The sequence below is a fragment of the Podarcis gaigeae genome (assembly GCF_964106915.1).
Source record: "Podarcis gaigeae genome assembly, chromosome: 12".
Classification (NCBI taxonomy): domain Eukaryota; kingdom Metazoa; phylum Chordata; class Lepidosauria; order Squamata; family Lacertidae; genus Podarcis; species Podarcis gaigeae.
This window is the reverse complement of record NC_139688.1, coordinates 7,975,331-7,998,871: the sequence shown is the minus strand read 5'-3', so window position 1 is coordinate 7,998,871 and position 23,541 is coordinate 7,975,331. Positions and strand designations below refer to the sequence as shown.

General features: G+C 45.7%; 1 protein-coding gene across 9 annotated transcripts in view; it reads left to right on the top strand.

Annotated features, from left to right (window-relative positions):
- Positions 1 to 23,541, top strand: part of ADCYAP1R1 (ADCYAP receptor type I) — a 138,667-nt gene that overhangs the window by 16,642 nt on the left and 98,484 nt on the right. For all 9 annotated transcript variants that reach the window (XM_083704202.1, XM_083704204.1, XM_083704199.1 and 6 more), the window contains exon 2: positions 20,421 to 20,576. In XM_083704202.1, the coding sequence (XP_083560328.1) occupies positions 20,496 to 20,576 (81 nt within the window). In that variant the 5' untranslated portion in view covers positions 20,421 to 20,495. The remainder of the gene's footprint in view (positions 1 to 20,420; positions 20,577 to 23,541) is intronic.

Here is a 23,541-nt window from a genome sequence, read left to right as displayed (position 1 = left end):
AATCGGAGGAATGCAAGCTCCTCCACTGAGTCTTAGCACAGGTGAAATTGGGAGCTTTCTGCTGCAGGTGATCATTAGGGTGGCACCTTACCTGTTGAAAAGGAAAGAGGCTGAAAAGTATAATAAAATCTGCTCCTTCGAATGTGTTTTTGTAAATGCAGATTATGCTGTTGGTATGAATTGTTGGTGGGGAACTGGATCATAGGCTTGTAGGGTTGGAAAAGTCATCTTGTCAGACTAGGGTTGCCACCTTTGGTCGGGCAAAATGTGCGACACGTCAGGCAACATAAAGGACAGGCCGGGTTAAGAATTGGGGAATGGACAACAGACATTTTCACGACACCAAATCCTCAAAGAGTCAAGGGATCCAGTTACTTTTCCCCCACCCACCCACTGAATTTGGTCTTGCTGGTAGCTTCGAGAACACTGTCCAACCATCTTGTCCTCTGTCGTCCCCTTCTCCTTCTGCCCTCCATCTTTCCCAACATCAGGGTCTTTCCCAGGGAGTCTTCTCTTCTCATGAGGTGGCCAGAGTATTGGAGCCTCAGCTTAACGATCTGTGAGCACGGATTTCCTTCAGAATGGATAGGAAAGAAGCTTAGCCTTTATTTTTCCACTGGCCTCCAACCTCCCCTTCAGTACTCCAAATAATCAAAATCCTACCATTTATTAATTTATAGTGTTTTAGAGGGGGTCCCTCCAGAACTTTTGTCCAGCTGCAACTCACCAGAACTCAGTTCTGGCACTTCTCAGGTGAGCGCAATTGCTGTGGTGTTCTGGCACCTCTTTTCCCAGAAAAATAACGCTGATCCCACTCAAGATATAACAATATACAGGCTAACAATGAACACTAGTAAATTTTGTAGAGAAAAAACAAAGGGGTCGGAAGATGGTCAAATGCTTCCCTCCTGGTTCAAGCTTTGCCTAATCCCCCTGTATTAAAGACAAACACCGTTTCGCTGAGGTAGTGTGAAACTCTTCCATATGCAGCCAGATTGAGTGATTCCTAATGTAAATCCCTTCAAAGACCAAGAATTTTTTTATTTATTAAAAAATAATAATTCAGGAATGGCCCTCGAGAAGGCATGGTCCTTGCAGGTCACCATACTTCATGGGAAAAAGCATTCTGTGGCAGAATCAGCCAACATGGTGCCTTTCCGATGTTGCTAGACTTCAACTCCCAATAGCCCCTGCCACCATGGCCAATGGCAAGGGATGCTGGGAGTTGTAGTCCAACAGTGTCTGGAGGGCGCCATGTTGAGCTAGCCTTGAGCTATTGCTGCCCTGGTCTCCTGTAAACCTGCTGTTATCCTTGCACCAGCCTTCACAAACCTTCATGCCACCTCGAAGGAGCTAGGCCATTTTTAGCCCATAAATCACAGCATTTTATTTTTAAAAATCTCTTCAGTGAGATAATTTATTAGTTCCACACTCTGCGACGTCGAGGAACCGCCTAAGTATTAAGTGTTTTAAAAGTTTATCCTCTGACGACTTGTCGGTTTCCGTTCTGTAATGAGTTGGGTAATTATCTATGCCTCTTCTCTGGTGACTCTTTCATTATATAATTATCATATAATGGCTTAAAATTCGATGGCGTCTGCTACTCTGAGCCATCTTTTCTCCATTTTGTTCCTCCTCAGGATTGGACTTTTACCTGCTTAAATGCACTTTTGAGTAGCCCACAGAGAAGGAGAATTAAGATGACATTTTATGCACAAATATGAATAAAAAGGGAATTTCCTTTTTTTAGTATCTCTTGATCTAGCTTCTAGTTTTCCATATTGACTGAATATGTTTCAGTTTGGCATTTGATTTTCTCCTGTGAAAATGTATCCCGCTGCAATGAGGCCATATCTGAAGAGCTGAAGAAAGCCTATTTCATACCCTCTAACATTTCCCCGATGAAAACAGGGACGTCATATTCAATAATAATAATAATAATAATAATAATAATAATAATAATAATAATATTTATACCCAGCCCCAGCCAATCTGGACAGCTTCCGACATATATAAAAAATAATAATTAAACATTTAAAAACTTCCCTATACAGCCCTGCTTTCAGATGTCTAAAGGTGGGATAGGTACTTTTCCTTGGCTTGAGGGTCACATAACTCCATATCCTCCAACGTTTTGCCAATGAAAATAGGGACCGGGATGGCTTCTGAAAATCCAGGACTGTACCTGAAAAATAGGGACATGTGGAGGGGAGGGTCTACTGTTTTTTAAGGCACCCTTCCCCAACATGGTGCCCTCCAGATGTCCCATTGGCCTTAGCCAGCATAGGATGGCACAATGTTTCATCTTAAATATCATGTTTATATCCCACATTTTTTTCCTTTATGGATCTCGAGTTGGCATACATAGTTCCCCCCTCCCCGCCACATTTAATCCCCACAACAGCCTGGTGAGGTTGGCTAGCCTGAGAGGCAGACTAGCCCAAGGTCACCCGGTGAGCTCTGTGGAGAAGTGGAGACTTTAACCTTGGTCTCCCATGTCCTCGTCTGGCACTCTACGCACCACAGTGGATGGGTGCATGCACAGACTCCAGGGAAGAACTCCTAAGAAAAACACCTAAAGATTGAACCATAATCTTCATAAAAAGCAAGAAGACAACATAATCTCCCCACTGATGAGCCAACTGAAATTCAGCATTACAAGAATTTTAATTGCAGGAATTTATCAAAAGATTTCAAAAGCAGAGGTGAATGTAAAAGCTGTCCAAAAGTGGAAAAGACTACCTTCTTCTTTGGCGATCCCTCGCAGCCGAGTAAGATTGTCTTCCATAAGCACGGTTTTAACAATGAGTCCGTAAGTGACTGCGGAGGCCAATTCTGGATCCACACGTCCTTCCACAGTGGTGACATTGGTTTCCGGGTGGGAGTTGATAATGGTGTGGATTTGCCAAGCATGCCTTCCTCTTAGCACGTTTCTCCCTTGCATCCTGAGTTCGAGTGTCTTCAAAGCCCATGACACTTTTGGTAAAGGCTGTTCTCCAACTGGAGCGCTCGCAGGCCAGTGTTTCCCAGTTGGCGGTGTTTATACTACATTTTTAAAGATTTGCCTTGAAAGAGTCCTTAAACCTCTTTTGCTGACCACCAGCATTGCGCTTTCCATATTTAAGTTCAGAATAGAGTAGTTGCTTTGGAAGATGATCACCAGGCATCTGCACAACATGACCAGTCCAACGAAGTTGATGTTGAAGAATCATTGCTTCAACACTGGTGATCTTTGCTTCTTCCAGTATAAGGTGTGGACTCTCCTTCATTGGAAGTTTTTAAGCAGAGGTTGGATGGCCATTGCCAGGGACTTTTTTGCTGTTATTCCCATATTGCTGGAAATGAATGACCCTTTAGGTCCCATCCTGCTCTACAATTCTATGACTTCTCTCTCTCTCTCTCTCTCTCTCTCTCTCTCTCTCTCTCTCTCTCTCTTCTCTCTCTTTGGATTTTCCATTGGCAGTTTCAGATTTAATTTGGAGATATTGTAAATCAGCTAAAATTCAAGGATGCTACCCGGCCCAAATCCTGTACAGTGATACCTCGGCTTACAAACACCTCGGGTTACGAACACTTCGGGTTACAGACTCTGCTAACCTGGAAGTAGTACCTTGGGTTAAGAACTTTGCTTCAGGGTGAGAACAGAAATCGCACAGTGGCGGCACAGTGGCAGCAGGAGGCCCCATTAGCTAAAGTGGTGCCTCAGGTTAGGAACGATTTTAGGTTAAGAACGGACCTCCAGAATGAATTAAGTTCATAACCAGCGGTACCACTGTACTTATAAACAAAAAACCCCCACAACAACAGATGACCCCTGATCAACAGTATCGATAGCCGAGAATGCCGAAGAAAGTTTGAACTGAGACAATGCGCCACTGCCTCTTTGCAATGCAAATTTTAATTAAGACAGTTTGTTTGACGATTCCCCGCCTCCTCTGAATTTACTCACCTCTGGAACCAGCTCGCAGGTTTTCGGCAGCCAACATTTCCATGTGAAGCCACTTGTCAGTGTCAGGGAGAAAATGAAAGTCATTTTTCTCTCTCCACAAACATGCCAGGGTTGAATAACGAATTGGGAATTAAAAGCTTAGTGGTGCTAAATCAGAGTCATGGAATGCTGAACGTTTGAGCATGAATGGCTGGGGCTCTTCTTCCAGGGCACAATTTGCCAACCTGCTCCTCTTCAGATATCTGGGGCTGAAAGGAGTTGTCACCGAAAGCAGCTGAATGGCACCAGCTTGGCAAAAAAACCCATCTCAGAGAGTTCAGCAGAGAAACTAGAGTACAGCCAGGGACGTAAGAGAGCATCATTTTCAGTCCCACCCTGGGTTTGTTGCATGCAGCGCTGCTTCCATTTTGCTGCACTTTGTGTTCCACCCAAAACTAGGTTATTTGCCTTGCTGTCCGACGTGGAGTGTCAGAGAAAATTCCCTTTAGGGCAGTGGTTCTCAACCTGTGGGTCCCCAGATGTTGTTGGACTACAACTCCCACCATCCCTGAGCTCTGACCTTGCTAGCTAGGAATGATGGGTGTTGTAGTCCAACAACATCTGGGGACCCACAAGTTGAGAACCGCTGCTTTAGGGGTTTCAATACAGAGGGTCACAACAACTCTGTATCTGCCCAATTGGGCAGATCTTTTATTCAGTACATGAATTACAGGACAGAGTCCAAAGAGTTTCCCATTAAGATACATGCTATATAGCAGGGATGTCCAATCGGTCGACCGCGATCGACAGGTAGATCCCCAGCTGCTAGCAACAGATCATGGGCTCTTTTTCCTCTGTGCACGATTGGAACCATGGGAGATGGAGAAATCACTGGCTGGCTCACTACCTTGTTAGTGGTTTACTGTGTCCTCCCCCAAATCAACAAAACTATGGCACCCCCCAAAAAAGCTCAACATTTTGGGCTTGCCCCCCTTTAAAAAGCTCAAAAACTTTGGGTTCATCCCTCCCCCCAAAATGGGTAGATCATTGAAGTCCGCCTCCCCCCCCCGGGAGTAGATCGCAGTCTCTTGGGAGTTGGATGTCCCTGCTATATAGGGTAGAGAATATGCATCATCTACTGCCCCCTGGGGGCTGCTGGAATGATTCGGGGGGGGCAGTAGTAGTCTTGGGTGCAATTAGGGCCATTGAATTTAAAAAGGGAGGCAATGGAAGCATAAAGAAAGAAGAGAATAAAATTTTTGAAAAACCTTTCATACATATTTGATAATGCTGTTCGATAATGCTGTATTTTTCAGAGTTTTGTATAACCTTTTTTAAAAAAAAAATTAATGAGGGCCGCCATACATGCTTCCTGAAATATGGCAACCCTAAATTAATAAGGAAGTATTTTATATGTTTGTTATTTATTAAATTTGTTAATTGCTTGTTATCTAGCTCAAAGCAAACAAAAGCATTTTCAGCCAGCCAACCAAGCAAAAACCCACACGGATACATTAAAACTAAGAGGAAAAAGAAAAAAGAAAATTTAAAAATATCTTGCCTACTTCTCAAAGGTCACAGATAAATAAAGAAAAAAGGCATCATCATATCATCATGTAATGATACATTGGGCTAGAGATCTGGGTCGCAATATCTATTTCGAAGAGTGGGAAAAACTCTGGAACCAACACCTTAAATTCACGGCCTGTGTGTTATTAAAAGAGAACCTAATGAAAATGTTCTATCGCTGGTATCTGACCCCTGCAAAACTAGCAAGAATGTACAGATCTAGCAATAAATGTTGGAAGTGCAGGGAAAAGGAGGGAACTTTCTACCATATGTGGTGGGAATGCCAAAAGGTTAAAGGGTTTTGGGAGAGTATATATAATGAAATGAAGAAAATGTTAAAATATACCTTTGTTAAAAGACCGGAGGCGTTCCTGCTGGGTCTGGTGGGAAGGGAGATCAAGAAGAAAGATCATAAGCTATTCCAATATGCAACAACAGCAGCAAGGGTCTTAATAGCCAAAAATTGGAAATTAGAGGGTATACCGTCATTGGAGGATTGGAGATCGAAATTATTAGAATATGCGGAGATGGACAGGTTGACAGGAAAAATCAGATACATAAAGGATCAGAGGTTTGTCAAAGACTGGGAAAGTTTCACAAAATATCTGGAAAATCTAATTGATGATCAGATAACTCTGGTGGGTTTCAAAGATGCTCTGTAAGTGGTAAAGGGTAATGTCCAAAAGGAAATGTACAAATGGAAATGACTTATGGCATTACAAACAAAGAAACGCAGAAATAATGTTTATTAGTAGTATGGACGATTCGTGGTAAGACTGAAGGAAGTCATCTTCTTATAGAATATGTAGAGAATTGTTATGTTTGTTTATATTTTGATTTTGTAAACCAATAAAAATTATGCACAAAAAAAAAGAAAAAAGGCCATATTTTGAAGAGCAAAAAAGAGGACACATTTGCCAACTTCTGCTTTTAACTATGATGATGCTCATTTTACAGTACGTACCTATGAAAAAGAGGACGCGTCTTGGAAAAAGAGGACATATGGCAACCCTTACTTTTTGGTGGCACCAAAAACGTAGGGACGCGGGTGGCGCTGTGGGTTAAACCACAGAGCCTAGGGCTTGCCGATCAGAAGGTTGGCGGTTCGAATCCCCGCAACGGGGATTCCCGTTGCACGGTCCCTGCTCCTGCCACCCTAGCAGTTCAAAAGCATGTCAAAAGTGCAAGTAGATAAATAGGTACCATTCCAGCGGGAAGGTGTTTCTGTGCGCTGCTCTGGTTCGCCAGAAGCGGCTTAGTCATGCTGGCCACATGACCCGGAAGCTGTAGGCCGGCTCCCTCGGCCAGTAAAGTGAGATGAGCGCCGCAACCCCAGAGTTGTCCGTGACTGGACCTAATGGTCAGGGGTCCCTTTACCTTTGAAGATACGTAAGAAAGGCACCAGCTGAGGCTTGCTGCAGAGAGCAGTCTGCACCACAGAAAAGGCCCATTCTCGTGTTGCCACCCTCCAGAACTCTGGTGGAGGATTCATGCAAAGAAGAGCCTCAGATGATGATTTCAGGGTCCGGGTCAGTTCATATGGGAAGAGGTGATCCTTGAGGTATTGCAGTCCTAAACCGCTTAAGGCTTCATAGGTCAAAACCAGCACTTTGAATTGTGCCTGGAAACTAATTGGTAGCCAGTGCAGTCAGAACAGAATCAGTGTAATATGCTCAAACCTTCTTGCTCCAGTGAACAACCTGGCCTCTGAGAAGTGATTATAAACTTTTTCAATATGCAGTGACTGCGGCAAGAATTTTAATGGCCCAAAAATGGAAACAAGAGGAATTACCGACATTGGAAGAGTGGAGGCAGAAACTTATGGACTTTGCAGAACTAGATAAAATGACTGGAAAAATTAGATACCAGAAAGATCACAAGTTCACTCAGGACTGGAGAAAGTTTACGACCTATCTGGAAAATATTTGTGATGAACAGACAACGCTAGTTGGATTTAAAGAGGCTTTGTGATGAGAAAGGGTATTGTAAAGGGAAAAGGAGTTGTAAGGATTTATAAACTGGCAATATATTATAAAGGAAATGCGGAACAAATATAAAAGCATGAGGATTGTGGGGGGAGCTGGTGGAAGTCAAAAAATTGTAATTTGTTGAATATGATTGTGTTTAAACAATTTGTAAAAGAAAAATCTCTTTTAAAAATTAATAAAAAAACAAACAAACAACCTGGCCTCTGAATTCTTCACCAGCTGAAGTTTCCGAACCATCTTCAGAGGCAGCCCTACATATAAGGCATTGCATTTTGAGGCTGGGCCAGTGCCTTCTCGGTAGTGGCGCCCGTCCTGTGGAACGCCCTCCCATCAGATGTCAAAGAGATAAACAACAACCTGACATTTAGAAAACTTCTGAAGGCAGCCCTGTTCAGGGAAGTTTTTAACGTGTGACATTTTGATGTATTTTTAATCTTTGTTGGAAGCCGCCCAGAGTGGCTGGGGAAACTCAGCCAGATGGGTGGGGTACAAATAAATTATTATTATTATTATTATTATTATTATTGGAGAGGTGGGCTCCCTTGGGATTATTGAGGGTTTCCCCATGTCCTTGGCTCTACTGGGGTTCTCCCAGCAATTTGAATTGGACCCAGAAACTCATTGGCAGCCAGTGCACTCAGGCCAGGATTGGTGTTATACAGCGGTACCTTGGTTTTTGAGCATCTTGGAAGCCGAGTGTTTCGGTTTTTGAACGCCAAAAACCCAGAAGTAAATGCTTCCATTTTTGAACGCGCCTTGGAAGTTGAATAGTCTTCCAGAACGGATTACGTTCTAGAACTGAGGTACCAGTGTATGTTCAAACCATCTTGCCCCAGTGAGAAACCTGACTACCAAATTCTGCACCAGCTGAAGTTTCTGAATCATCCTCAGAGGCAGCCATGCGTATAATTTTGTTGTTGTTGTTTAGTCGTGTCCGACTCTTCGTGACCCCATGGATCAGAGCATGCCAGACACTCCTGTCTTCCACTGCCTCCCGCAGTTTGGTCAAACTCATGCTGGTAGCTTCGAGAACACTGTTCAACCATCTCGTCCTCTGTCGTTCCCTTCTCCTTGTGCCCTCCATCTTTCCCAGCATCAGGGTCTTTTCCAGGGAGTCTTCTCTTCTCATGAAGTGGCCAAAATATTGGAGCCTCAGCTGCAGGATCTGTCCTTCCAGTGAGCACTCAGGGCTGATTTCCTTCAGAATAGATGAGAGCCAGTGTGGTGTAGTGGTTAAGAGTGGTAGACTTGAGTCTTCTCTTCTCCTGAGGTGGCCAAAGTACTGGAGCCTCAGCTTCAGGATCTGTCCTTCCAGTGAGCACTCAGGGCTGATTTCCTTCAAAATGGAGAGGTTTGATCTTCTTGCAGTCCATGGGACTCTCAAGAGTCTCCTCCAGCACCATAATTCAAAAGCATCCATTCTTCGGTGATCAGCCTTCTTAATGGTACAGCTTTCACTTCCATACATCACTACTGGGAAAACCATAGCTTGAACTATATGGACCTTTGTTGGCAAGGTGATGTCTCTACTGTTTAAAATGCTGTGTAGGTTTGCCATTGCTTTTCTACCAAGAAGCAGGCACCTTTTAATTTCGTGGCTGCTGTCACCATCTGCAGTGATCATGGAGCAAAAAACTTTAATAATCATATTGAAGTTTGGTAGCCCCTACCCTAGAACATATTTAAGGAGCACAGAGGAGAGGAAAGTCATGATGGACAAGTTTAATTGCTTGCGCTGACAGGATGCCATGTCGAATACAACCCATCCTCTTCACTATCTTCCTCGCGAAGAGCCTTGCCTTAACGGTTCCTTCGGAGTGGGCTAGGAACCTCGGAAAAGCCTTTCCTCCCTTGAGTGACATTTTGTAAAAACAAACCTTACGCCTCATTTGTTCCATCTGGCCACTCCAGACGGAGCCAGACCCCCAGGCTGTGTGAAAAGGCTTCCTGCTGAGACGAAGGCGTTGGGGGGGAGCTGTCACTGTCATCTCGGTGGGCTTGACCTGCCGCAATGGATACGGCCAAGTGCGCCTCTTGTGCGAGCCGCCCATCGGTTCACCAGCTGAGTCAGAGAGCCGAGTGCGAGGAAGCGTCGTCGCTATACATGCTATTGAGCATCGTAATGATAGCGCTCAGGGGTTTTTTTGGGGGGGGGATCGGGTGCGTAAGCAGATTCTCTGTCAGTCTTCAGGATACATTTTGTCAGCTTAAAGACCCGAATGCAAATCTTCTGCCTTTCCTAAATGAACGAGTAAGTGTGCTGCGAATTTGAGTGTGGTTTGTGAGCAGCGGTTGTGGGCAGGCTGGCAAAGGCCTCATTCCCCTGCTTTTTCGCCTCTTATAGAGCTGCTGCCAGTCAGTGTGGGCACTATTGATCCAGATGGACCAATTTCTGCTGGCACAGGGCTAAGCCCCCCTCCAATCCTGAGGGGGGCAGAGGAGGCCTAGTGGGATGTGGCCCCGGGCTCTACAGTGTTGGGAGATGCTGTGCGGAGCAGCAGGGCCTGGTGTGCAAATGTCACATTGGGATGGGGGCCTGTTCAGCCCTTCCTGATGTGACAATCATCACACACGCAACATGATGTGCATGACATTAGCCCCCTCCCCCACGTGGCACACAACTCAATGCCTGTGACCGCCTGTCATTTGACCAGATAAAGAAGGGGCCATAGCTCAGTGACAGATTGTCTGTTTCGTAGGCAGAAGTTTCCTGGCTTCTTCAGGTAGGTGCGTGGTAGGTGGCGCTGTGATCTAAACTGCTGAGCCTCTTGGGCTTGCCGATCACAAGGTCGGCGGTTCGAATCCCAGTGACGTGGTGAGTTCCCGTTGCTCAGTCCCAGCTCCTGCCAACCTAGCAGTTCAAAAGCACACCAGTGCAAGTAGATAAATAGGTACCGCTGCGGCAGGAAGGTAAACGGCGTTTCCATGCACTCTGGTTTCTGTCATGGTGTTTCATTGTGCCAGAAGAGGTTTAGTCCCACTGGCCACATGACCCAGAAAGCCGTCTGTGGACAAACGCCGGCTCCCTCCCTTGAGTGCCACAACCCTATAGTTGCCTTTGACTGGACTTGTCCAGGGGTCCTTTACCTTTTACCTTCTGCAGGTAGGACCAGGAAAGGCTTCTGTCCCAAATGCTTAAGAGCCACTACATCTTTGGTGGAGATGATACTGAGCCTAATGGACCAATGATTTGACTTGGTGGAGGGCAGCTTTGCCACCCCCCCTGGTGGGTCTCCCTCCCTGGGTGTCTTCGGCTCACGTGGAGTATAGGAGCCAACTCCTAGGGGCCAATTGGTCTTTAGCCCCCCACCAATAAAATATTTGAGGGGGCCGGGACACCACCAAAGTTGATGGACGTTGCCATTCAAATGGTATGCGTACGCCATGTCATGTGATCGATTATGCAGGGTGTGGCTTACCTGCCCCCCAATATTTTATTCAAGATGGCACCCTTGGAGAGGAGGGAAGACCATGAGGAGGGTAGACCAAGGTTAAGACTGTGTCTTGTCGTATGCTGTGGTGCAATTCTACGTCTTACGACTGGGGCACTTTTCAGATGTTAGTGGACTCAGGTCACCCAGCAATTTCTGGGAACATCTAGCCTAGTCCCCATAGTCCAGGGGTAGGCAACCTAAGGCCCATGGGCCGGATCCAGCCCAATCGCCTTCTCAATCCGGCCCACGGACGGTCTGGGAATCAGCGGGTTTTTACATGAGTAGAATGTGTGCTTTTATTTAAAATGCATCTCTGAGGCATAGAAATTCATTCATTTATTTATTTTCCCCAAAATATAGACCGGCCCACCACATGGTCTGAGGGACAGTGGACTGGCCCATGGCTGAAAAAGGTTGCTGACCCCTGCCATAGTCCACTGACCACATGCCACCACGTAGTATGGCCATGATGGCTGGTAACCAAAGATAGTCCCCTCCTCTGTAAATTTGTATTTTAAACCCATCTAAGTTGGCCATATGCTTTCTGGCTATCCTACCTTCACATTAAATTTAGTGGGATCTCCTTAACACATGTCTGTAAAGGTAAAGGTAAAAGGACCCCTGACCATTTGATCCAGTCGTGACCGACTCTGGGGTTGCGGCGCTCATCCCACTTTATTGGCCAAGGGAGCCAGCGTACAGCTTCCGGGTCATGTGGCCAGCATGACTAAGCTGCTTCTGGCGAACCAGAGCAGTGGATGGAAACGCTGTTTACCTTCCCGCTGGAGTGGTACCTATTTATCTACTTGCACTTTGATGTGCTTTCAAACTGCTAGGTTAGCAGAAGCAGGGACTGAGCAATGGGAGCTCACCCCGTCGCGGGGATTCGAACCACCAACCTTCTGATCGGCAAGCCCTAGACTCTGTGGTTTAACCCATAGCGCCACCCGCGTCCCACACATCTCTGTACTCTCATGTATATTTTTAGGACCTGATTTCTGTGTTTGTAAGTTGTTTTAAACTGCTTCCCTTAGGTTGAAAGGCAGATAAAACACCACCATTGAATAAAATATATTAAAGTAAAGGATTCCTTACCGTTTTTTCAATGCTAACGCCATTGTTTCACAAAAGCGACCTAATTTGTTTTTTTTTGTTTTTTGTTTGCAAGTAGCATAAATGTGCTGATTATTATCATCTACGGTGCTCTCATTAGGCTAATGCTTTTAAAATGACTTGATCATTAATTGACTGGTATTTGATCTGCGTATGGACGGAATCTAGTTTGTTTTGTTTTACCGGGCAGAGGCCTCTAACCCCTGCGCCACTTTGAGACGTGCTCCATGTTTTGAAACGGCCAGCAGCGTGCGCCATTAAGCTCGCGTCAGGATGAGGAATTTTGAGGAAACGGAACGAGGCCGTGGATGGGATTCGTGGAATTTTGTACGGGGGTGTCTTGCATGTCTGTTGACGCGAAGCGATGGAGTGTGTACATCTGCCTCACGCATTATGAGCTTGGATGGTGCTCTGGAGAGAGAGAGGGGGAGAGAAAGAGTGAGTGAGATAATAATTGGTAACGATTTTGGACGGCTGGTGCTGAGCTGATAGAGCAACACACTTGCATGCCGCAGTGTCCTTGGGGTGTAATTAAAGAACCTTTTCTATTTTTTAGCATTCCAGTCGAGAGCGAGGGCGTTATGGGGCGGGAAGCGTTGTCGATGCTTGTCTTCCCCCGAGGAGGGGGTGGCTCGCTAGATTCTCGTTGTTATGTCAACCACAGCACCCTCATGGAGAGAGGGAGAGAAGAGAAAGGGCCCCCCTTTTTCATTTATCCCCATTTCGAAATGCACCCACATTCTGACTCCGTCTCTCAGCTCCTTGTTCATTTCTGCTGTGTTAAGTGGATGCGTCCCCAATTGTCTCGCTGAACATCAGGCTTTCCAGAGGAGAAGCACCCGAGCGGGGCTTTTTCAGGCTTCCAGAGAAGCGGAACGTCTGTGGGAATTTGAAATAAATCCTGAAGAGTTATTTATTTATTTATTTACTATGCTTACTTGTTGTTTTTTATGCAGAAGCGCCTCAAAGTGACTTGCAAAGCGAGCGCAGAAAGGGTAAGAAACGTTGATACCAAATACAGCCATACCTCGGGAGTTGAAAGGAATCCATTCCAGAGGTCCGTTCGACTTCCAAAACATTCGGAAACCAAACCTTGGCTTCCGACTGGCTGCAGGAAGCTCCTGCAGCCAATCGGAAGCCACGGAGGTGACGTCAGACGTTTGGGTTCCGAAGAACGTTTGGAAACCGGAACACCTCCCTTCCGGATTTCCGATTGTTTGGGAGCTAAAATGTTCAAGTTCAAAGGCATTTGGCTTCCAAGGTTCCAATTCTTGGGTTAACAACTTAATCCGTTCCGGAGGCCCGTTCTTAACCTGAAACTGTTCTTAACCTGAAGCACCACTTTAGCTAATGGGGCCTCCAGCTGCCGCCGTGCTGCTGCAACACGATTTCTGTTCTCATCCTGAAGCAAAATTCTTAACCTGAGGTACTATTTCTGGGTTAGCGGAGTCCGTAACCTGAAGCGTCTGTAACCTGAAGCATATGTAACCCGAGGTACCACTGTATTAAGATAAAGATACAATAAAACCAGAACCTGAAATGCTCATCTGATAATTACAGATCATTATTATGGACAAATCCACATCACCCCACCCAAAGCGGAAGTAGTGAATGGTCACAGACACAACAAATTATGTATCTATGTAGGTCTTGCATTTATATTCCACAGAACTCAATGTGGCATACGTGGTTCTTCTATTTATCCCCCACAACAACCCTGTGAGGTAGGCCAGGCTGAGAGGCAGCAACTGACTCCAAGGGCACCCATTGAGTTTCATGACCGAGTGAAGATTTGAACGCTGGTGTCCCAGGTCCTAGTCCAACACACTACACCGCACAGGCTTTCTGGTATTTATTTAGTTATTTACATATTTATTACCTGCAAATCACCCTCAGGTCTGGTTACCCCAATGCCTGTGGGAAACTGGAAAGTATAACCTGAGCACAAGAGCCCTTTCACCTCCTGTGGCTTCCAAAAACTGGCATTCAGTAGCATCGCTGCCTCCAGATAGTGGAGGCCAGAGCATAGCCGTCATGGTTAGTGGCAATCGATAGCCTTCTCCACCATGAATTTGCCTGATCTTCTTTGGAAGCCACCCAAGTCGGCCATCAATATCTCCAGTGGCAGTGAGTTCCATAGTTTAACTATGAGAATAAGTGCTCTCTTTGATCTGTGATGAATCTTCCAGCATTCTGCTTCTGGCCAGAGCAGGACACTGAACACACAGAGGAATATTCCTTCTTGAATTTGACCCTACACATTTCCATTTCCCTTTTTATCCTGAGCCCTCGACTTCATCCGCCGTCTTCTGGTCCCTGCCAATTAGTTAGATAATTTGATTTGATTTTTTTAAAAAAAATTTTACTGTGCGGTTCTTCCCATCTTTGTTGTTGTTGTTTTGTTGTTTAGTCGTGTCCGACTCTTCGTGACCCCATGGACCAGAACATGCCAGGCACTTCTGTCTTCCACTGCCTCCCGCAGTTTGGTCAAACTCATGTTCGTAGCTTCAATAACACTGTCCAACCATCTCATCCGCTGTCGTCCCCTTCTCCTTGTGCCCTCCATCTTTCCCAACATCAGGGTCTTTTACAGGGAGTCTTCTCTTCTCATGAGGTGGCCAAAGTATTGGAGCCTCAGCTTCAGGATCTGTCCTTCCAGTGAGCACTCAGGGCTGATTTCCTTCAGAATGGAGAGGTTTGATCTTTTTTCAGTCCATGGGACCCTCAAGAGTCTCCTCCAGCACCAGAATTCAAAAGCATCCATTCTTCGGTGATCAGCCTTCTTTATGGTCCAGCTCTCACTTCCATACATCACTACTGGGAAAACCATAGCTTTAACTATACGGACCTTTGTTGGCAAGGTGATGTCTCTACTTTTTAAGATGCTGTCTAGGTTTGTCTTTGCTTTTCTCCCAAGAGGCAGGCGTCTTTTAATTTCGTGGCTGCTGTCACCATCTGCAGTGATCATGGAGCCCCAGAAAGTAATATCTCTCACTGCCTCCATTTCTTCCCCTTCTATTTGCCAGGAGGTGATGGGACCAGTTGCCATGATTTTCATTTTTTTGATGTTGAGCTTCAGACCATATTTTGCACTCTCCTCTTTCACCCTCATTAAAAGGTTCTTTAATTCCTCCTCACCTTCTTCCATCAAGGTTGGGTCATCTGCATCCCATCTTTAGGAGTCATCAACCGCTTAATCTGATTCCAGCGCTGGCTGGCTTCCCCCAGAATTCGAAGCATCCGGTTTTGAAAGAAACTGGGGGAAAGCACACATCTCATGACCTTTGGCTCGATGGAACTGGCGTGTTTTGCTGTGTGCTTTTGCAGGAAAGATTGACAGGCATCCTCTGGAGACGCCGATCATGTCGGCTCGCTCTGTCAGAGATCCCACTGAAGTACAGCAATTAGTGTCCAAAAGACTGAGCAGTTTGTCTGGAAAATTGTACAAGAAAGCGGGTCAGGTTTGCTGCTCCTTGTTATACAGTTGGGATGGGAATTTGTAGAATTGCGTTCTGGCAATCGGTCAACTGGTTGTTTGCTTAAAGCTGCCCTGTTTAACGGCTTTTAAGAAAATCCCTTTTTCCTAAGTGTTTATGATTTCCAGATGTAATCTTGAGTGCCTGCTTTTAAGAACATAAGAAGAACTTTCTGGATCAAGCCAATGAATTACAGACCAGCATCTGTTCTCAGAGTGGTTAACCACATGTCCTTGGGGAACCCACAAGGAGGATTTGATCACAGAGTGACAACAACAACAACAACAACAACAACAACAACAACTTTATTATTTATACCCCACCCATCGGGCTGGGTTTCCTCAGCCACACGGGGTGGCTTCCAGCGCATATAAAAACACACACAAAAGTCAAACATAAAAAACTTCCCAATACAGGGCAGCCTTCAGATGTCTTCTAAAAGTTGTGTAGTTCTTTATTTCCTTAACATCTGGTGGGAGGGCGTTCCACGGGGCAGGCGCCACCACCAAGAAGGCCCTCTGCCTGGTTCCCTGTAGCTTCACTTCTCGCAGTGAGGGAACCGCCAAAAGGCCCTCAGAGCTGGACCTCAGTGTCTGGGCTGAATGATGGTGGTGGACACACTCCTTCAGGTATACTGGACCAAGGTCGTTTAGGGCTTTAAAAGTGAGCACCAACACTTTGAATTGTGCTCGGAAACGTACTGGGAGCCAATGTAGGTCTTTCAGAACCGGTGTTATGTGGTCTCAGCGGCCGCTCCCAGTCACCAGTCTAGCTGCCTGCCACATTCTGGATTAGTTGTAGTTTCCAGGTCACCTTCAAAGGTAGCCCCATGTAGTGCACATATCCCAATTAATCACAATCCTAATATTTATTCATTCCTAGGGTTTAGGGGGATCTCTCCCCCAATTTATAACAATAGTTTATGTGTTGTTTTATCTGACTTCCTCCTTCAGGGATGCTGGGGCAATAGTTTCAACTGACCATGCAACAGGAACTTCCCATCAAACATGTTTCACAATTCAGCAACTTGAATAGGATATTGCGTAAATACAAATATTTCGCAAGAAATTTGGTGCGGCTTAGAACCGAAGCCAGCTGTAAATTAATCTTTGTGCGGGATTGATGATGCCAATCCTTAAGCATGCAGAAATCTGGTTTCTATTAGAATGGTCAGAGGGAGGGTGTTTTTATGTTTGCGCTGTCTAGAATTAGGAAGCGCCAGGATATATGCATCCTGTCTCGGACTGACTGTTCAAATCTAAGAAGAAACCACTAGCTGACACTGAATTTTAACTTAAGAACTGTCTGATGGAGATCATTGGTTTCAGGTTGGCAGGGCTCGTAAATATATAAAATGAAAACTTTGTCTGCAGGCATTTTCAGGTGTGACGCAATCAGGTTTTTAAATCAAAATCTCTCATTAAAAACTAAACACCCCCTGAGCAGAATAAGCAAAGGCACCACCCACATACAAATTTGCTTTTGCTTTCTTCTCAAGCATCTCTGACAGTTTATCTTTACGTCAGAATAGATCAGACATGCCAGGAATGAAAAAATGCTTCTCTTCTTTGCCTGCTAGTTAATGGTAACAAATATTGCAAAAATTAATTAAAACAGTTTTAGGTGTAAGCTTTCATGTGCATGCACACTTCTTCAGATACACTTGTATAAGCACACGAAAGCTTAAACCTAAAACTACTCAGCTGGTCTCTAAGGTGCTGCATTATAATTTTTAAATTCTTTTGGAAGGTTTCTTTCAAAGACTTTCTTAGATCATATAACTTTTTTTGAAGACTTGACTCTTTTATGGGAATTTTTAGGTTTTAAGAAGAGTCTATTTAACTATCTTTTTAAGGAATTGTTTCAATTTCTTTTGACTACGGCAGACCAACACGGCTACCTACTTGAATCTTGCAAAAATTAAGCTTGGGGGAGAGTTGAATCTGCATTAGGGCTGGAATTCAGGGTCCCCTTGTGTAAAATTGCGGGCATCTCAACAGCATCCCTTGAAAACAGGCATAGGCAAACTCTGGCCCTCCAGATGTTTGGGACTACAATTCCCATCATCCCTAGCTAACAGGCCCAGTGGTCGGGGATGATGGGAATTGTAGTCCCAAACATCTGGAGGGCTGGAGTTTGCCTATGCCTGCTTTAAAACAATTATATTAATCCCAAAGATGGCTCTCTTCATATAACTGAGTTGTGCCTGCATGCATTCCATAAAAGTGCAAAGGTCAAAGGGGCATTGTATTAGCACCCTCTGCTGTTGGCCAGGAGTTAATTTGAGCTTGAGCTGCTATGCATTATTTGGGTCCTTTCCTGCAGTCAACCAGGCTTAGAGAAATGGTGGGGCCAAGAGACGAGGGTCCAGTGTCATAGAAGGCAGAGGTGGAAGGGACAGGGAAAAGTGTGGGATATTGGCTACATTTGGATGTCACAATACACAGTGGCTTATTGTGATAGAAATGTGCTGTCGGTGGCTTTGAGCTGTCACGCTCCTTTTCCTCTGGCATGGCTGTGAGGAGGTGACTTCAAAGCATTGTTTCCATTTTTTAAAACCACAGTTTACTGTGCCCTTCAAGCCCTAAACCGTGGTTGATCTTAGCTACAGTTTGTGGAGAGTGGCCAACTTGCGTAACCCGCAGTTTGGGTTGTTAAGATTAAGCATGGCTTGTTGGATTTGGACAAATGGACCAGCAATGGTTAATCGGAAGCAGAGAGTTTCCAAATGCTTCCTCGAACCTTCCGATGTCTCATTCAGGTCACGATAAACTGTGGCTTATTGTGATGCCTAAATACAGCCTCTCCAAGAGAGGACTGGAGAAGAGAGTGCACTCAGAGGTTTTCTGAATCACTTCCCTTCCTCCATTCATTGAGGAGATGAGTAATGCAGTGATTTTATTTTTCATTAATACAAATCATTCTGGTTCCCAAGCATTGCTGTTTTGCCAGAAAGCTGCAGCCAAGGTTGAAGTAGGAGGGAATACTGAACAACACTTGAATTGAGAGCAGCTTCCACTATTATTTCCACTTATTTATTTATTTTCTCTCTCATTTTTTTTACTTCAACATTCTCTTTTAGTCGTTCATTTCTTTATCTCTCTCGGCTCCTGTTCCTGCTTCGTCTCCAGAGACCGAGGCACACTGTAACGTCAAATGTGCTCACACTTATCCAGTGAAAACCAGCCTGCTTTGAACTTAACCTTGGCCAAATCCATAAAACAGGACAGAAGTGGGGAAACCAAGGGCCACATGCCCTTCTAGAGGGCCACACACCAGTGGTGGGCAGGACCAGAGGTAAATTGGGAAGAGCGTTGGCTGTGAGTTTTTCCACTGAAAAGTAGGCCGCAGCCCAGCCACACAAAGGGCAGAGGTTTCTACATAAACCGCTGTCAGTTGTAAGGGCAGGTGGGTGTAGCTTGAGCAAAATGGCGTCACAGGTGAAATGAGGAGGCCTCTTGTGCCTTATTAGGCCCACGGACTTGAGCTTCTTCATTGTTTCCTTCGATCAATAAAACAGGAGTTGAGAAAGATTGTGTGCCCCTTCTCCTCTTACTCAAGCTCAGAGCCGGCAGATGGGTTCTTCCAAGGCTTCATTGCCCCAGCACCCCACCTTCTAACCCCTCCTCAAGCTGGTCTTCCAAGAAATGTGATTGGAGGTCATTGAATGATCTTGGACCATTAATGGCCTTTTTGCTTTGCTGCTGTCTTTCTGCTTACCAGTCTCTTGTGGAGGTGAGGGGAGGAAATCATGTATGACAGGCATGCCAAACGTCAAGTGGGCTGTGATCTACTATCCAGTATAAAAAAAAATGGCAGTGATCTACCACCCTCCGAAGTAATTGAAGTTCAATCAATCAGTCTTTATTTCACAGATACAGTAGTTATGTTTGGATATCTTCATGACAAATCCAAATAGATATTAGATGGACAAGTAACTAAACAAGGGAAAAAAGTCAAACTATGTATATTTGTATTAGTTTACACAGTTGTGAGGAGCCAGTCAGAGCACACCAGGATATCTCTCTCTCTCTCTCTCTCTCTCTCTCTCTCTCTCTCTCTCTCTCTCGGCATTTCCATTCCCTCTCTCCACCTCAGTCTTTCCCCTAAAAAGGTAAAGGGACCCCTGACCATTAGGTCCAGTCGTGGCCGACTCTGGGGTTGCAGCGCTCATCTCGCTTTATTGGCCGAGGGAGCTGGCGTACAGCTTCCGGATCATGTGGCCAGCATGACTAAACCGCTTCTGGCGAACCAGAGCAGCGCACGGAAACGCCGTTTACCTTCCCACCGGAGTGGTACCTATTTATCTACTTGCACTTTGATGTGCTTTCAAACTGCTAGGTTGGCAGGAGCAGGGACGGAGCCACGGTAGCTCGCCCCGTCGCGGGGATTCGAACCGCCGACCTTCTGATCGGCAAGTCCTAGGCTCTGGTTTAACCCCCAGCACCACCCGTGTCCCAGTCTTTCCCCTACTGTTGCTTTAAGTCACAGTTGACTTCGTGCAGCCTGCGACCGACAAAAATCAGTCCATGATCTACGAGTTGATTGTGATTGACGTGTTGGACATGCCTGATGTATGACATCTTGAGCTTCTTGAAGGAAGGAAGTTGTGGGTGCAAGATCTGGAAGAAGCCATGAGCCCCACATCTCCTCTTCTTCTTTTGATCACTGCACTTATGAGACAAAATCTTGACACCGGCATCCTTGCTTCCACACCTCCGCCCTTCCAACAATATGTTTCTAGACTCTGAATGCAATTTGTTTATATGGCCAAAATGACCTTTCGTTTCTCTCACGGAAACTCGACAGTTTATCAATGTTCCGTCGCTCGCATCTTTGATTCCATTGTACCAGAACCTTTCCTCTCTCTTGCCTCCTTTATACAACATTTTCTCTTTCTTTTCTTTTGCAGAGATTTGAAGAGCTTGAGGCAAAATCTTCTGAGCTCCTCACACTTCAGTCACAGGAAAAGATCTAAATCTGTTTCATGAAGACTGCAGTTTGGTTGATTGTCAAGATGATCGCCTGCTGGAAAACCTGTGTCTTGGCAGCCATACTTCTACCTGTGGTAAGTAACCCTAGGAGTGTTGCCATCACATCAAGTTACCTTCCTACAACCTGCATTCTTTTAGGGTAGATACCCTGGTTGCATATGCAACTCTCCATTCCCACAACCCAGAGGTTGTTCAAGTGTGGAAAGGAGAAAAGAAAAGACCAGTTCCTGAGCACACATTCATGGTATTTTCAGCTGTGAGGGAGACATTTAACCTTTCAGTTTTCAGGAGTGAGGAAGCTGTGCTTAGGTGAAGGGAGCCTCATGTGAATCTAGCCAGACTCATGGGTGTCCACAAAAATTTTTCCAGGATGGGGGGCAACTTTAAACACTGAAAGGCAGGGGTTCAGACCAGTGTGTCACCAAAATATGGAATAATGCCTGCACATTTTCTTTCATATATAAGGTTTTACAAATTCTAAAAGCCTTTTTTTAAAAGGAATGTGGAGATTGTTTTTCATGGCAGGGCTGAGGAGTGCAACTGTAAAAAAGGTAAAAGGTAAAGGACCTCTGGATGGTCAAGTCCAGTCAAAGGGGACTATGGGCCTTCTCGGTAGCGGCGCCCGCCCTGTGGAACGCCCTCCCATCAGATGTCAAAGAGATAAAGAATTACCTGACGTTCAGAAGACATCTTAAGGCAGCCCTGTTCAGGGAAGTTTTTAATATGTAATGCTGTACGGTTTTTAACACTGATTGGGAGCCGCCCAGAGTGGCTGGGGAAAACTCAGCCAGATGGGCGGGGTATAAATAATAAATTATTATTATTATTATTATTATTATTATTATTATTATTATTATTATTATGGGGTTGCGGCACTCATCTCGCTTTCAGGCCCAGGGAGCCGGCATTTGTCCACAGATAGCTTTCTGGGTTGCCAGCATGACTAAACCACTTCTGGTGCAACAGGGCACCGTGATGGAAACCGAAGTGCACGGAAACGCTGTTTACCTTCTCACTGCAGTGGTACCTATTTATCTACTTGCACTGGTGTGCTTTCAAACTGCTAGGTTGGCAGGAGCTGGGACAGAGCAACAGGAGCTCACTTCATCTTGGGGATTCGAACCGCCAACCTTCTGATAAGCAATCCCAAGAGGTTCAGTGGTTTAGACCACAGTGCCACCCATGTCCCTACTGTATTTCTTCCTCGCTGCAGATCTTTATGCCCAGATCCCTCCATTGTTTGACCCCATGGTGAAGAGATTTGAGTGGAAAGTCTCTTGACATGTAGAATTGTGTCCTGAACTCGTTGACCAAATTGGTATAAAGATATTCAAGTGAGATATTGTCCTTGGGGGCGGGGTGGGGACCAGAGGACTCCCTTGGCTTGGCCAACAAACAAACAAATAAAAATCAGATAAACAGGGAGTTAAACTTTTGATTCTTGGGGCACTGTTGCTGCAAAGTCTTAGTGGTAGTAGGTTACAGTGGTGCCCCGCAAGACGAACGCCTCACAAGACGAAAAACCCGCTAGACGAAAGGGTTTTCCGTTTTGGAGGCGCTTCGCAAAACGAATTACCCTATGGGGTTGCTTCGCAAGACGAAAAATATCTTGCATCCCCCCCCCCCCGCGGGTTTTTTTTTTTGCTTTTTTTGCCCTTTTCTTAAGCCGCTAAGCCGCTTATCAGCTGTTCCGCTGATAAGCCGCTTAACAGCTGATCGCTGGAAGCCGCTTGACAGCTGTAGCGCTGTTCAGTCTTCAGTTTAAGATAAAAAGGTAATGGACCCCTGACAGTTAAGTTCAGTCTCGAACGACTCTGGGGTTGCGGCACTCATCTCGCTTTATTGGCTGAGGGAGCAGGCGTACAGCTTCCGGGTCATGTGGCCAGCATGACTAAGCCACTTCTGGCAAACCAAAGCAGTGCACAGAAATGCCATTTACCTTCCCGCCGGAGCGGTACCTATTTATCTACTTGCACTTTGATGTGCTTTTGAACTGCTAGGTTGGCAGGAGCTGGGACCGAGCAATGGGAGCTCACCCCGTTGTGGGGATTTGAACTGCTGACCTTCCGATCGGCAAGCCCTAGGCTCATTGGTTTAGACCACAGCACCACCCGCATCCCTGTTTAACATAAAAAGGTAAAGGTAAAGGGACCCCTGACCATTAGGTCCAGTTGCGGAAGACACTGGGGTTGTGGTGTCATCTCGCTTTATTGGCCGAGGGAGCCGGCGTACAGCTTCCATGTCATGTGGCCAGCATGACTAAGCCACTTCTGGCAAACCAGAGCAGCACATGGAGATACCGTTTACCTTCCCGCTGGTGCAGTACCTATTTATCTACTTGCACTTTGACGTGCTTTCGAACTGCTAGGTGGGCAGGAGCTGGGACCAAGAAACAGGACTCACCCCGTCGTGGGGATTCGAACCACCGACCTTCTGATAGGCAAGTCCTAGGCTCTGTGGTTTAACCCACAGCGCCACCCACGTCCCTCTGTTTAACATACCTTTCTTTAAAAGATGATTGGATGGATTCAAGGAGGATAGGTCCACCTGCAGGTTCTTGTCATGATGGCTACATTCTCCCTCCACTGTCAGAGTCAGTTTGCCCCTGAATATCATTTGCTGGGGATCTCATGGAATCTCAATGGCTTCTCATGGAAGCTTCATCTAATGGAATCATAGAGTTGGAAGGGACCTTGGGGATCATCTAGCACAACCCCTTGCAATGCAGGAATATGCAGCTGTTCCATATGGAGATTTGGTATTTTCAGCACCATGCTCTAACCAACCACCATAAAGTGCGGCCTAGGACCCACGTACCTATGGGACTGCCTCTCCTGGTATGCCCCGCAGAGGACCTTAAGGCCCACAAATAACAACACTTTGGAGGTCCCGGGCCTCAAGGAGGTTAGATTGGTTTCAACTAGGGCCAGGGCCTTTTCAGCACTGGCCCCGACATGGTGGAACGCTCTGTCACAAGAGACTAGGGCCCTGCGGGACTTGACATCTTTCCACAGGGCCTGCAAGACAGAGCTGTTTCAC